Source organism: Olea europaea, chromosome 13, assembly GCF_002742605.1.
Source record: "Olea europaea var. sylvestris chromosome 13, O_europaea_v1, whole genome shotgun sequence".
NCBI lineage: Eukaryota > Viridiplantae > Streptophyta > Magnoliopsida > Lamiales > Oleaceae > Olea > Olea europaea.
The window spans coordinates 29,768,048-29,782,770 of NC_036249.1; the positions used below are offsets into that span (position 1 = coordinate 29,768,048).

The 14,723-nt window shown below is 33.2% G+C and overlaps 1 protein-coding gene across 1 annotated transcript; it reads left to right on the forward strand.

Annotated features, from left to right (window-relative positions):
* The first annotated feature begins 8,874 nt into the window (after positions 1–8,874).
* LOC111408127 (secretory carrier-associated membrane protein 4) lies at positions 8,875–14,723 on the forward strand. The gene is made up of 12 exons (XM_023037931.1): positions 8,875–9,073; positions 10,024–10,137; positions 10,221–10,283; positions 10,588–10,621; positions 10,716–10,838; positions 11,520–11,582; positions 11,703–11,796; positions 11,881–11,926; positions 12,017–12,084; positions 12,588–12,636; positions 13,614–13,679; positions 14,340–14,723. Exons 1-12 carry the CDS (start codon positions 9,011–9,013, stop codon positions 14,370–14,372), a joined length of 816 nt encoding a protein of 271 aa, XP_022893699.1. The 5' UTR covers positions 8,875–9,010; the 3' UTR covers positions 14,373–14,723.

Here is a 14,723-nt window from a genome sequence, read left to right on the forward strand (position 1 = left end):
CACCCAACCCATGTGATTATAATTATTCTGTGAACAATTTGTCCGTAGAAACATTTTTATGAGAAATTTCACTGTTGGTCCCTAACTTACTTCATTAGCAGCACCATGCGTGGATTTTTAAATTTGTAACGAGCCAGTCCCTTTTCATACACCAAAAAAAAAGAAAGAAAAAAACAGTTCTTCTCTAATTTTTAATTGACAAAAAAATCTAAAATATTTTTTATATTAAAAATATTTATATTTGCATCATATTTTTTATTTATTGTATTTAGGGGTGGCAAAAGAACTCGATGTCCACAAGCCCCACGTCGAATGGGATAGGGATTCTCAATATAATCGAGATGAATAATGTTGTGACCCTCTAAAGTGGGCATGAAAAATACGGTTCCTACAACTTAAAACCTAAATAAAAGGGAGAACAAGCCAAGCAGCTATTCTTAGACAATTTTTCTAAATTATTTTTTTGTTAACAAATAAAATAATAGTCTATGTCCTTGTTTGATCATTATAATTTTCAAAATAAACTTTTCTCACTCTCTCTTCTTTTGAATTACACATTTTTTAGTAAAACAATATTATACATTAATTTAAATTTTTTCTTATTTTTTAATTACGCATTCTTCATTAATCTACTATTTTAAAATATATTCTTAAAAAAAATGAGGCTCAAACAAGCTCTATATACATTTTTACATCCCATTTTAGCGTCTGATTTGACTTCTTCTTTTTTTTAACAACTTACCGTAAACATTTTCTTCCTCAAAAACTAGTAGAAAAATAGATAACCATACCTAAATTTAAAATCTAGCAAATACCATCATAATTAGTCTACCTCAACCTATAGGAACAGTTACTTGCTTAAAACCCCTATTGGGTCTTCTTACTTGGCTAAGCTCTCGTTTGAGCCCCATTATTTTTCATTATATTAAATTAAATTTTTCTCTCTCCTATTTTTAACCACACAATCTTTAATAAAATAATATTACACGTAAATCAAAAACTTTTCAACTACTCATTTTTCAAAAAAATACTATTCATCTCATTATAATCTACAAATAATGGGGCTCAAATGGCCCCTAAGTTGGTAGATGTTGTTTATATCCCTGTACATTGAAAAACGTTTAGTGATTCTTTGGTACTATGGAATTAAAAGGAAAGATAAAAAATAAAACGAAATAAAAATAATAATTGGATGCCTGAGCGAATTTTTAATGTAAGAGTGCTATAACGCTTATACAAATTTTCAAATGAATTTTTTAGCGGAAGGGGGGATAGCTCTATAGCTGTCCGAGTTAATGTTTCTCTGCACTAAATTTTAGTGAAAAGTACAAAGCCTATTCTTCAACAACCTGAACTAAGGTTGTAGGAACTATAACATTTAGACTCCATTTGATTCTCATTTTTATCAAAATGTATTTTTCTCTCTATTTTTTTAACCACACATTATTCGTTAAAATAATATTACACGTAAATCAAAAATTATTATTTATTTTTCATCCACACATTTTCCATCAATCTACTACTCTAAAATTCATTTTTCCAACAAAATGGGTATAAACACCCTCTTAAATGAATTTTCAAATGAAATTTCGGCAAAAAGAATATAGTTCTTCAAAGTTCAAGCTTAGGTTGCAAGGGTTGCAACACTTAGTCAATTTTCTATGAGAAATTTCAACATTGTGAGGAATTTCAAGAAACTGACTAAAGCAGTCCAAGCTATTTTAATAATTTCCTCATAGAAATTTCCTAGATTCGACTCATTAATAAGTGTTCGTACAAAATTCTCAAGCGTACGAGATCATTATACAGGTAATAAGATTTGTGAGTTAAGAGTATTGTTCTCACGAGGAATAAGGTCCAATTTATAGTTCAATAGTTGCTATTAAATTCGAAGTTTGGTGATATCATGAAAATTGTGATTTATATGTTCTCTAGACTTGACTTAAACTAACAAAGCAAATAAACTATTTATTTAATATGTGAGTGTTTATACTGGAATCGTGAATTCCTCTATTGCCATTTAATTCAATTTTTAATTTATAATTTAGTAAATCATGCATACAAGACAATTGACAATCCACTTTTATTCAATATTATTTTCCAATACATATTAAACATATGTTTATCACGACTTGATCATAATCCTAGTACGAATTCATATGGAAAACATGCATTAATTCACAGAATTTATCACACATGATTGCATATGTCATAGATATTATTCCTAATACCAATTGTCTATATGTTGATTTTACCGCATTCTAAACTTATTGTGAGTATATCCTACACTACAACAAGCAACTTACTTTCTAATTAGTGATCAACCAATTAAATAGTTCAATGGAAATGCAAAATCAATCAAGAAAAATCTTGAAATACCAAATTAACTGTCTTGAATTAAAATTAACAAACAATACGGCTCATCGTTCATTCAATACAATGAAAAACTTAGCACCATCCTAATTCTTAAATTATATAAGAAAATAATGAAAAGACATCACCTGTATCAAAGAAATATGGAAGAAAGTAGAAAGACCAACTTTCTTGAATAAAATCTTGATTTTTTATGGATAATCTTCAAGAAGTTTGCACAATTCCCCAGATGTTGATGATGTAGCCTTGTTCTCCACCTCCTAAAATATGTTGAATCTATGAATTTTTAGGTATAAGGAAGGTTCCCAATGATATGGGCGTGTTCTCCTATTTATATGATGTCAAAGAGATTCTTTACCAAAATAAAATAAGGAAACCTAATTTTTCTGCGTTTAACATTGACGTACGCACCTGGGAGCCTTAGGATGCCCCCAATCACCTCCTTTTTGGTTGGGGGTATGTGCTTCTCTTACAGGCAAGGGTGCGCGCCTTGACTAAGTTCCAGGAGTCTAATAGTTTTCAGTATTTTTGTCGTAAATTTATCTCCTGATATTCAATTAAGGTGATTCAAAGCATTGGAAAGCTTAATCAGGGCTACAATTCTTCTTGAGATATCATTTTTCTAATTCGAAAGTTTGTTATGCCAAAATTAGATCTCAATACGAGACTAAAAATTTGAAGCATAACTTTTTCGACTGAAAGTTGTTCTATGATAATATTTTGATTATAATTCATCCCTTTGACTTCTTTCGTCATCTAATTGGCCCCGGACACTCTCAAATTTTCATGGTGTGGTCAGAATTTTTTTAAGTATTTGCATTTTAGTCCTCAAACTTTGGATTTGCTTCATTTTACCCATTTTTCGTTCTTTCTTCCAATTCTTCTTCGAAACATGAATTTTTCCTAATAAAAGTAATAAATAACAAATTAGGTACTAATCCGTCCAAGAATAATAAAATATCATCATTTAAGATCTCAAATAAATGTAGAAACTATACTTATCAATAAGTTCGCGCTACAAAGTTACGAAGAGGTAATAGATATACAAGATTTTCATTTCATTGATAAAAGTCTTCGAAATTATATTGTAGGGAATGAAATTTGTGTGAAAAAAGCAAAAACTAACATATGGCATCAAAAAGTTAAAAAGGAACATGTCAAGGATAGGGAAAATCATCTCGAGGAGCAAAGAGATCAACTTGGGGGATAAGGAGATCGTCGTGTTAAGCTAGAAGGTCATCTTGGGCAAAGGTATGATCATTATCAAAAGGTACTTGGGATGTACCAGCTCTAGCATATATTCCAGTAAAGCCTTCTGATACTCTAACACCTTGTAAAGGAAACCAATTTTGAGGTCAGGCACTTTTATCCCTATAAAGTTGATGATCTTATTAGAGTTGATAACATAGACCTCTCGGGAGACCTTCCATTCATCCACCACATTAATTGCTCTTGCCACTGCATGTTAGCTCAATTCTTATTCATCTCCACCTTCTTTATCTCATCTATAACATTGACCTTTGCCTACTCCAACTGATCCTGATGAACTCTTCCCTTGCTTGGCCTTAGCCTCCATACCTTCCCTCCCTAATTGAGCCTTAATCGTTGGCTCAAACTTTGACGAGCAATCAAAGTAGTTCTCTCTGTTGGGAATTGATTTAAACATGCACAGCGGAATTTAACAGATTTCAATTCCCATTCAGGATTCAGCTTTGTATTTAGATAAAAACTGTGATGAGAAATATACCTTTTGTGTGATTTGTAAACTCTTTCGCGTTATTCCTTTCCAGCAGCTTGAATCTGCCTCCCACGACTGTCCAATTGTGCAGCCTCCAATGAAATCCACACAGAGAGAAAACAGCAACTGCTAGGGTTTCTTTCTTGTACTAGCAAAAATAATGAATGACTTAATGGACCTCAAACCCTAGCTGCATATATATATAAACCCAAATGGACCCGGCCCGGTCCGGTCCAATATTTAATTAATCCAATTAATCAAACCCGGTCCGTGAATTAATTAATCTAATTAATTAATTCGGGATTATAAATAAGAAAATCAATTAATTAATTTATCCAACGATTGTTAAATTAATCAATTAACAATTTGCAGTCTTCCAATTCTCTTTTGTGTGCGACCCATTAGGTTCCCGACCACGATGCCTAACGTCGTGAAATATTATTTTGATCTACTCAAAATCGATAAATTAATATACCCTTTTAATTTATCGTCAATTCACATTCGCCGTCCCTGATTGACATCTAGCAATGTGTCAGGGCAATACATGTGACGGGAAATGTCACGTGGTATGACAAAACCAAAATCGTTCGTTTATCATGGAACTATTATCCCTTCGTCAATACGATCCGATCAATTACGAGATATGAAATTGTGTCAATCTCGATCATCGATCATATCTTTCATTCCACTATTAAGTCAATATAAATCGAAAACTCCTTTTCGACTTATGAGTACACCTTGGCCAAGGATTTCATCATCGACTTAATTGAATGAAACGCAGATCATCTCCTACTATCTAAGAGTGACGAATCCTTTATTGATCAATCACAACCTTCATACGATTCTTGACGTACCCGAACGATGTCGTATTAGCGGCCCTTTTCAGAGCAACATCCAACACCGCCAAAGTATGACTGTCCTCATATAGGGTACTATGACGACCTCAAGTCAAAGGATTAATCCCACTACCGAACGTTAGAGATTAGCCACTGACACTCAGATAGTTATCCATGTAGAATCTCTTAGCGGGTCTCCAATGTTTTGTTCTACAACAAAACATCCACATGTTCATTTAAGTGTCACCACACTTTAGCTCGTGAGATCAGCTACTTACTTCATAAGTAAGAAATGCCACACGTGATGGTCTAACTGTATTAACGATATCCGTATCTCGTTATTACTTACGACCATGGTTTATTCAAGATCCAATTATATGTAATTTGTATCTCACAATCACAACTCCTTGTGATTAACAGATTACCTAAAAATTGGGTCTTCGGATTCTATTATTTAATATTATTTATTACAAAATTAATTTAAATAAATAATAGATCTCGCCAAAATCAAATGCATTAAATATATTAAAAGCGTTTACAACCTAAATCGATTGGATCTAGGGCATAACACTTACACTCTCCTCAAACCATTCTAGCTCAGCCTCCTCATGACGAGCTCTCTCCTCTTCAATAGCTTAGAATACGAACATGGCATCATCCCTAACTTTTTAGATAGTTGTTACATTGAGCAGTTATCTAAGTGCAGTTTGGAGAAAAAGAAGAAGTCAAATAACTTGGCAGAAATATAGAACATCTCAAAAAGATCAAAGTAAAGAATTGTACCTTTTCTTAAAATCAAGTCATGTAGAAAATGAACGATGTGCATAAACGATCGATTGACTTCCAAAAAGTAGGATCATCATTACTCCAAACTGAAAAACAAAAGATCTGGAGTTTGGATCTTATGGGACATTTGTCAGTGTTTGACCTCACAAACCAACTCAGAACCACTTTAATTTAAGAAGGAGAGCTCGTGAAGATGCAATATTCATTTAAAGAGAATGGACTAAAAAATCACCAGATTAGCTCGCCCTTTGTCGTTGTCGTCCAAAAATATCATAATCACTTGGACACATGTCTCCTAAATGATGTCATCATCACCTAGACGATCACTTCAAAACCGATAAGTGGCACCCATGACATGAGCTCCTCATTTTCAGTCAATTAGAAGTCAACAATTGTTACTTAGATGATAGATAATCATGACAGAGGCCCATGATGACTTATTTGGCAAACCTCAACAACCAATCAGAAACCTTAAATCTAGATGGTGGCACATACTTCTAAGTCAACACTAACACATACTTCTAGGTCAACATTGCAGCTAATATCATGTCGGCCAAGTTGCTTGATTTTGAGTCCCATAAATGTCGAAATGGTTCCTAAAAAATCAAACTCAATATATTCTCTCTAATAGACTCTAAACTTCAATTAATGAACTTATCCCTTAATTTTCCTAAATTCTAGCAAATACTCTAACAAAACTTTATTGAGTAGATCTATATTTGCTACATCATTTTTAGTCATCAACATATATCATCCCTAGTTTTATTACATGATTGACAATGTATTGAGGATATTAATCTCAGAATTTACCTAATGCCTAACAACTGTGCATTTTAAAGTTTGAAATAAAAAAGTTAAAGAAAAATAAGAATACAATCAGCTCACACTCTTGAGTATTGTTAGGATGATTATTTAATGTCGACAATGCAGTTACGTAGTTCCATTCAGTGCAAGAGATCACTAGCTTGTGTGTTTTAACAAAACATAAGCTCTCAAAAATAACGTAACTTTTATAGGACAGTGGGAGAAAAGCTACGAAAGACATTTGAAAAGCTTGCAATAACCATGACATTAGGGATGGCGAGTGAGCCCGCGTAGCTCAAGTGATCGTGGGTTGGGGCTCGATGAAATCAAGTTAAGGCTTGGGCCAAGCTCCGAAATGCCAAGCTCGAATTTCGAGACTTGGCCCGAGCTTGGGCCAGCCCGTGTAGCTCATCGACTCATAACACGAGCAAGAAAATGGCCCCATTAACAAAACGTCATTTTTGGCACCTGTCATTGCAATAACCTCCAAAAAGCAAGCAGCTACTATTGTTTTTATCCTTGGAAATGTGCAAAATTACGTTTTCAAGAAAAAGTTGACAACATGATATTCAAGGAGTTGTAGTAGATTCAAGGATAAGATATTAAAAGTTTTTAAATTCATTTGTTGATTTTTTTAAAATTTATTATTTTTAAAAATTATACATGAAATATTTTATTTCTATAATTTTAATTTTAATTTTGCCTACATTGATTGTAGTCGATCCCAAACTTAAAAAAGGAGGATTGTAACTCTTATTTAATCTACAATTAGTATGAAGTACACAATTTAAAATAAAAATATCAGGAGCCAGCTTGGCTCGGTGAAGCCTGAGCTAAGCCACAAAATCTCAACCGAACTTTGGCTCAATTAGACTCAGCACGAGCGAAAAAAGTCTAGCTTTTTTAGTCGGGCTGTTTATGAGTCGTAAACTTTGGCATGCAAGCTAACTTGTCTCAACTCGTTGACACCCTCATATACCATTATGGTCTTGTATACTATGAATCACAAATATCCCCGGTAGTCATTACCAATCAATGACAATGTCAATTAACATTATCAAATTAGCCAAAATCTGTGTTGCTTTGAAATCACGGAGATGATGTCAGTCAAATGTCAAATCCTACATTTAGCCCTTGTTTGGGTTCCATTCAAACGTGTTTTTGGAGAAAAATATATTTTGAAATAGTGATTTTTAGAGAAAATAATGTGGGTTAAAAAAGGGGGAAAAATTTTGAGGTTACATGTAAGAGGTTGTTTGGTACAACTTAAAAAGCCAATTAAAATCATTTTTTTTATCGTTATTTTACTATTTCAGCCGTCATTTTTGAATTATTCTCTCACAGGTAGAACTTACTTTATTTCTAACGGTAAAAAAATCAATTATCAAAATCTCTACCAAACAAGCACTAATATTATTTTATGGAAAAATGCGTGGTTAAAAGGAAAAGGAAAAAAATGCTTTTTGGATAAAATAGAGTCCAAACAGAGACTTAAGTTATCAACTCAATTAGGAATAAAACTATTCATGGGCATTACTTACCCTAATAAGAGGTATGTAATTGATTTGTCATCTTAAATTCTATGAGGAGAACGTCAACCCAACTTCTAAGTTTTAACTGACTCTATTAGTTAGAAGGTTTTGTTTGGTAGAATGGCAAAAATTGCGTAGTATTGCAGCATCCCAAATTCACTTACCAACTATCAAGTGTAAAACAAGTGCAACTTCCAAAGCTCCAATCTTCTATCTCCACCCAATAAAAATAAGACACGTCAAATGAACTAAAACGTGGCAAAATTATTCGACAGAAACACAAGACTCAATGAACCCCAATCACATCTTAACACAAGGGTTTCCACCGTAATTTTGCTCTCTTTCAGTGGCAGTTATAAAATCCAATTTTGTTTCTGAAAAAAATTTAGTAATATATTTACCCCATAATTTTTATTTCTTTCCCCACATTTTAATTATACTTAAAGTTTTCAATCTTTACTCATTTTAGGACTTATATCATTAATGATTTTTCATGATATTCTTATCTTCGAATTTTTCATTAATTAATATATTTTATTTTTTTATTACAGTTTATGTCCAAAAAAGTCGTTGAAATAACGTATGATAACTTAATTTTTTATAATATTCTAAAAGAAAACAAAAGGAAATATTTTTTTCTTGTTTCAAAGTATAGAAATAAAATATTTTGATTTAAATCATCAGAATACTAATTAAAAATTAAGAATTAAATGAAAAATTAATTACAATTAATTATTACAAGAAACAAAGATAGAGGAGGTTAATTACAATTAATATATATTATATATATCCACCCATTCACGAAACCCGCGTCGTACTCACCGCCAGCAAAAAGCACACTCGTAGTGCTCTCTCTTAAACTATGACGCATATTTGTATGCATAGTTAGATACAAATATAACTTTATTTTCGCCAATTTTATCTCCAAATTTGTTGTCAAAATGAATCGGAGAAACGATCCAAATCCATTTGACGAGGAAGAACCTGAAGTCAATCCATTTTCGGTAACCGTTTTCTCAAATTTTCAACTCTTGGATCTGCCTATTTTTAGTGTTTCTCAGTTTACAGACTGTGACAGTTTTTTATGGCTCTGAATTTCGGGCTTTTGGGTAAATTGGGTTTGTTTGGTGTAGATCTGAATGCTCCGGCATTGTCGGCGGTGAATATGGAATTATGTGTGAAATTGGGGATAAAATAACTATGAAGATTGAAGAGGCGAATCCAAAATTAAAGATTATATTGGGTTTTGAATCAGTTCTGATTATAATTATAACTCTAATGAGATGACAAATTTTTGTTGGAGTCATTGAATTTTCCGGGAACAGTAAATAAAATTGCGGAAATTATATGTTAACCTAGAGCAGTATTTTAGTGGTGACACGTACACTGAATTTTCCTGGTATATGGTTTGTGCACTTTAGTAAAAGTTGTGGCAGAGCGTATTAAAGCATAATTGTAATATAAGAGGATTTAATTACAATACTAGGTCCATATATGCTAATATTATTGGTGCATTTATCACTAAAGTAAAGGAAAGTAGCAACTTAATACAATGTGACTCAAGTCTCTAATGACAATAGTCTCTTCGAAATTCTTGCTAAAACAATGGGTGGTAAGAAGCTTAAGTTGTGTGCTTTGGTAAAAGATTCAAGTAGATAAATCATTTGTAAATTTTCGAGGCAATATGTGGGTCCCACCAACTCCACACCTTCCCAACATTAAAAAGTAATACAAGGAAAAAAAAAAAAATCACGGCTTACAGAGACAAGCTAATATCAGCTGAAGGATCTAATGGTATGCTTAATTTGGATTAAATTTTAATTTGGGTTATAGTTATTAGTTGATTACATCTTATTATCCAATTCTGGTTGCTCTCTAGAACCTTTCTATTCCATTTATAGTAGCTCTCTATCAATAGTCTTATTATCATGCTATTTGTTGGGTTGTGATGCAGAATGGTAGTGCGGCTCCAGGTTCAAAGTCACGGATTCCCCAGATGGTTACCAGTACCCTGGGTTTTGGCCAGAAAAATGATGCCACCGTGGATATACCATTAGATACAATGAATGTAATGTAGTTGACAATTACAATGTAAGAATTTTCTAAATGAGTAACAAAATTTCTTATCTAAATTGTGGCCTAAATTTTCAGGATCCAAGGAAAAAAGAGAGAGAACTTTCAAGTTGGGAAGCAGATTTGAACAGGAGAGAAAGGGTTGGTTTCCACGTTTTATTGAAGATGTCTGAAGATGTTCTTTACAAGATTGTGATTGACGACTTGAAAAGGAAACATTAGGAATGATTTTGCAGTATTGCTCTAATTTGTTTTTCAACGTTTTTGGTCCTCATGCTAACCTCTTAGGCTTAAACTTATACGAAAAATAATTAATTCACAATTTATCACCTTGTTGCGATAATTTTCTTTTTCCCTTTTTTGCCTTTACCCTTTTTTTTTTAATGCTCTGCTCCCTTTTGAGTTTTTTAGTTTCAATGGTACTTAATGTTTTGTGCATTTACAGGATATTAAACGTAGGGAAGATGCTATTGCCAGTGGTATGTTATGAGATAGACGCGAACCATCATGTTTATGCTTTGCTTTTCTTGTTCCCTCTTGTTTCTAATTCAGTTTGCAATGGTTCAATTTCAGCTGGTGTTCCTGTGAATGATAAAAATTGGCCTCCCCTTTTTCCAATTATTCATCATGATATAGCCAATGAGATACCAGTTCATGCTCAGAGGTTGCAGTATCTGGCTTTTGCAAGTTGGTTAGGTGTGTGTGGTGCCCTCCTTTTTGATTTTTAGTTTTTTACTTGTCAAGCTCCTCTTCTTTACAAGGTTGTATCTTATACTTCCTAGTGCGGGCTTTTGTGTATAGTTCTGGTCACCTTGCTCACTGCTGGTTCTTGGATATGATGGTTATTGTGTGAGAGCAGCTTTGACTTCCGTTACCTTGAATATATGCATCCAAAAGATTGAAATTCATTGTACGAAGCTTTTGAATTTTTATAACTGATGAGATCTGTCTCTGCTCATTTGCCGTAGGTCTTAGCTTGAAAAGTGGCTGACCAATTTTCTGAAAACAGTCACAGTCTCACAGACATTAGAACATGTCTTATTCATATATTTGTTTCTTTCCTTTGAATCAGTTACATCTTTCAAACTATTCATGCTTAGTCTTTGGCAAATCATTAAACACTCTCTTGTTTAGTGAATTAATTTAGATTGCTGCCCTTGCTGTCACCCTATAGATTAGTTTTTTAAATGCTAAGCATAATCAACAATTATTGGCCGAACTGAGTTTACTTATTCACTTTCTTGGTGTTAACTTTTGTAAAATTGGAAATTGGAATTGCCTTATGTACACAGTATGTGAGACTTCGATCTGTGGTTTGTCTCAAATCCAAGGGCATGAATATTATAACTTTGCCTCATCTTATGAAATTCTATGCAGGTATTGTTCTTTGCCTTGTCTTCAATGTTATCGCCATCACGATTTGTTGGATAAAGGGCGGTGGTAAGTTTCTTTGCTTGTTCTTTCATTTCAAATTTTCCTATTTTGATCTTCTGGTGTATTAAGTCATAAATAAATTTGGACTTTGTTACTGTGCTAATAATGCGGTTTGACTGTTCCTAGGGGTCAAGATTTTTTTCCTTGCAATAATCTATGCTCTAATGGGATGCCCCCTTTCATACGTTCTATGGTACAGGCCTTTGTATCGTGCAATGAGGTATTTGAAATCTCCTTGTTTTGCTTTATGATGATTCTTATTATTGTGGAATAACAGCTATTTTGTTACTGATTCTGAGTTCAGGACTGACAGTGCACTTAATTTTAGCTGGTTTTTCCTTTTCTACTTGGTATGTGTTCTATTTGTTTTCACGTACATTTTTGCTATATAAATATAGCATATCTATTCTAATATCTTTGATTTAATTTTCACTATGCAGCTCCACATTGGTTTTTGCATATTTGCTGCAATTGCACCTCCAATTGTCTTCCATGGGAAATCGTTTACGTGAGATTCTTTGTCCATCTTCTTAACCTGGAAAATTGAATTTTGTGGGTCTTCTTGGTTTCTTCTGAATCACAAAATCTGTTCACAGCTGTGTTTACTATCTTATTCTACTTGCTTCAATGGTTAATATAACTTTGTCGTTGACAATCTCTTATATTGTCTCATCTAAATTCCAAATTTGTACACTGTTGTATTTACCATCTTATTCTACTTGGTTTAGTGGTTATTATCATTTTGTCCATGACAATCTTTTGTGCTAGTTTCTTTTTCCTAAATGATAACTGGGTAGGCAAAAGCTAGAAGTCCTTCTCTCTCTCTCTTTTTTTTTTCAATTACATTTAAGCATTGAATATGTTAGCTTATTTAGGACATGCAGCATAGGATTAACTCTGCTAATTTAACTAGTAGGAAGTACTGTGATTGTGGGATGCAGAATTCAGTTTGTACGTACTTATTCTTCATTTTGATGACTAATATATTCTTTTTCTTTCTCTTAATGTCAGGGGTATTCTTGCTGCGATTGATGTCTTCTCTGACGATGTCTTCGTGGGGGTAAGTTGTATGCCCATGCTTGTGTTTTGCCTGTTGCAATTTGAAATTGAATGTCTTTTATAAAATGCCTCCGTTAAGAAATATGAGGAGCATAGTCCTGAAAATTATGTTACTCTATCAGCTTATCCAACAATGGTGATGAATTTGATTTTAATTTCTATTACCTGTATTTTTAAAATGCCCTTGATGATTATAGTTTTTCCCCCCTTAAATGCTATCAAGTTGGGGGTGGGATGGGAGATTATAGACTTGGGTTTCAATTTATCTGCTATTTACGAGTACTTTTACCAGCTAATGAAGTTGAAGCTTATAGTTTGTCCTCCCTCTCGTTTTATCCTCCTTTATATGAGTCCAATGACCAGATGTATCTCAACTGCTAGGCTGACAGTACTTCTGGTTGTTGATAATAAGCTATTGGCTTTTTTAGTGATTGCCATAACTTGGCATGTAATGTTGACATGGACTTCAATTTCATCTGGGAACACTAGATTTCTTATTTTTCCAATGTTTTGTTTTGGTATCGATTGAACATTTTTGGACTAGTTGATTGAGAATGAAAAGCAGGAAAAAAAATCATGTTTCTGGTACTGTTTACAGTGTGGTCAGAATGTACGTGTTAAATAGTAATGATGAAACAATGGCTTCTAAAGAAATTTTTGATGATTTATATTGAAGCTACTTAATTGGAGAGAAGGTATTGAGGCCTATACTATAATGATAGTTCCCTAGTTGGGAAAATTATTCAAATTACTTTTGTGATTATATTACTATTTGGTGGTTATTCATCATTCACTTGCTTCTTTTGGCTGTGGTTGTTGCTTGTCCTTCTCCATTAGTCCATAAACTTGCTTTTATAACGCTCTGTGGCTGGCTGAAAGAGGGGCTTTCTAACTTGGTTCAATTGTCAACATTTTTTTGTTTATTTTCATCTTTTTCTCGTATATATACATGACGTGATGCCTTGCTTTCTGTTGCAGATTTTTTACCTGGTTGGATTTGCATTGTTCTGCCTTGAGTCACTGCTGAGCTTGTGGGTACTTCAGGTTAGAATATTGATCACTGTAAATCTACTAATGATGTACTTTATGAAATGCTCAGGCTTTAATGGTTTGGTGTTCTGTAAACAACTCTATATTTGTTGTACTACTGTGGATGTCATTTAGCCCCTGTTTGACAACCATCATTTGTGAAAAACAATGTCTTGGATATTGATTTTTAGGCGAATGTATGGTTAAAAATTAGGGAAAAGTTTTGGGCTTACGTGCATATTATTTTAGTGTGTGAATGTGTGGTTGAAAATGAGTATGTAGAAAAAAGAGTTATCAAATAATGGTTGTCAAATAGGGATTAGATTTTATTTTTGTTTAAATTTTTGGGTTTGTGCATGTTGCGATGAAAACTTTGAGATATGTCCTCTGTGCATACATGACAAGAATATGAGATAAATGGTATCGCTGCTCGTTTGGTCTGGTTATATGAATTATTTATTCCAGTCTTTCCACCCTATAGAGGGAAATCAAATCATTTATGAAGAATTTGTTGCAATTTTATATATTAAACATGTACACCTATAAATTCATAATTCTAAAAATGTGTGCTTCGGTGCTCTGAGGAGTTCATTAGTTGTGTTTTTTTCTTCCTTTACTGACTTAATGTGTGTATGTTATTGCACTTATCCTTGCTTGCTTCTCTCTCTTTTGCAGAAAATATATATGTATTTCCGAGGGAACAAGTAATACTTGGATCAGGAAACTGTAGGTTTCTCTGAGGGGCACAAGTATGTACATTTCTCTTACTGGTAATGTGTGTTTCTTCTTGTTGAGGCGATGGAAATAGATGTTATGAAACGATTGGATTGGATTTTCCGATAGAAATTATACTACTATTACCGTGGCATGTTTATGTATTCTAAATATTGCAGTAGGTAGATAGAACTCGATTCTGCTACTATTTGTTTTATTTGTTGGAATTTAAGAGGGTTCGAGTTTTCTTTCGTCGCTGCTCATCTTTGAGTTTATGTATCCTTGAATAATCTGTTCACAATACAGTATGTAGAACTTAATAGAAAATTATTTGGAAAATCTTAA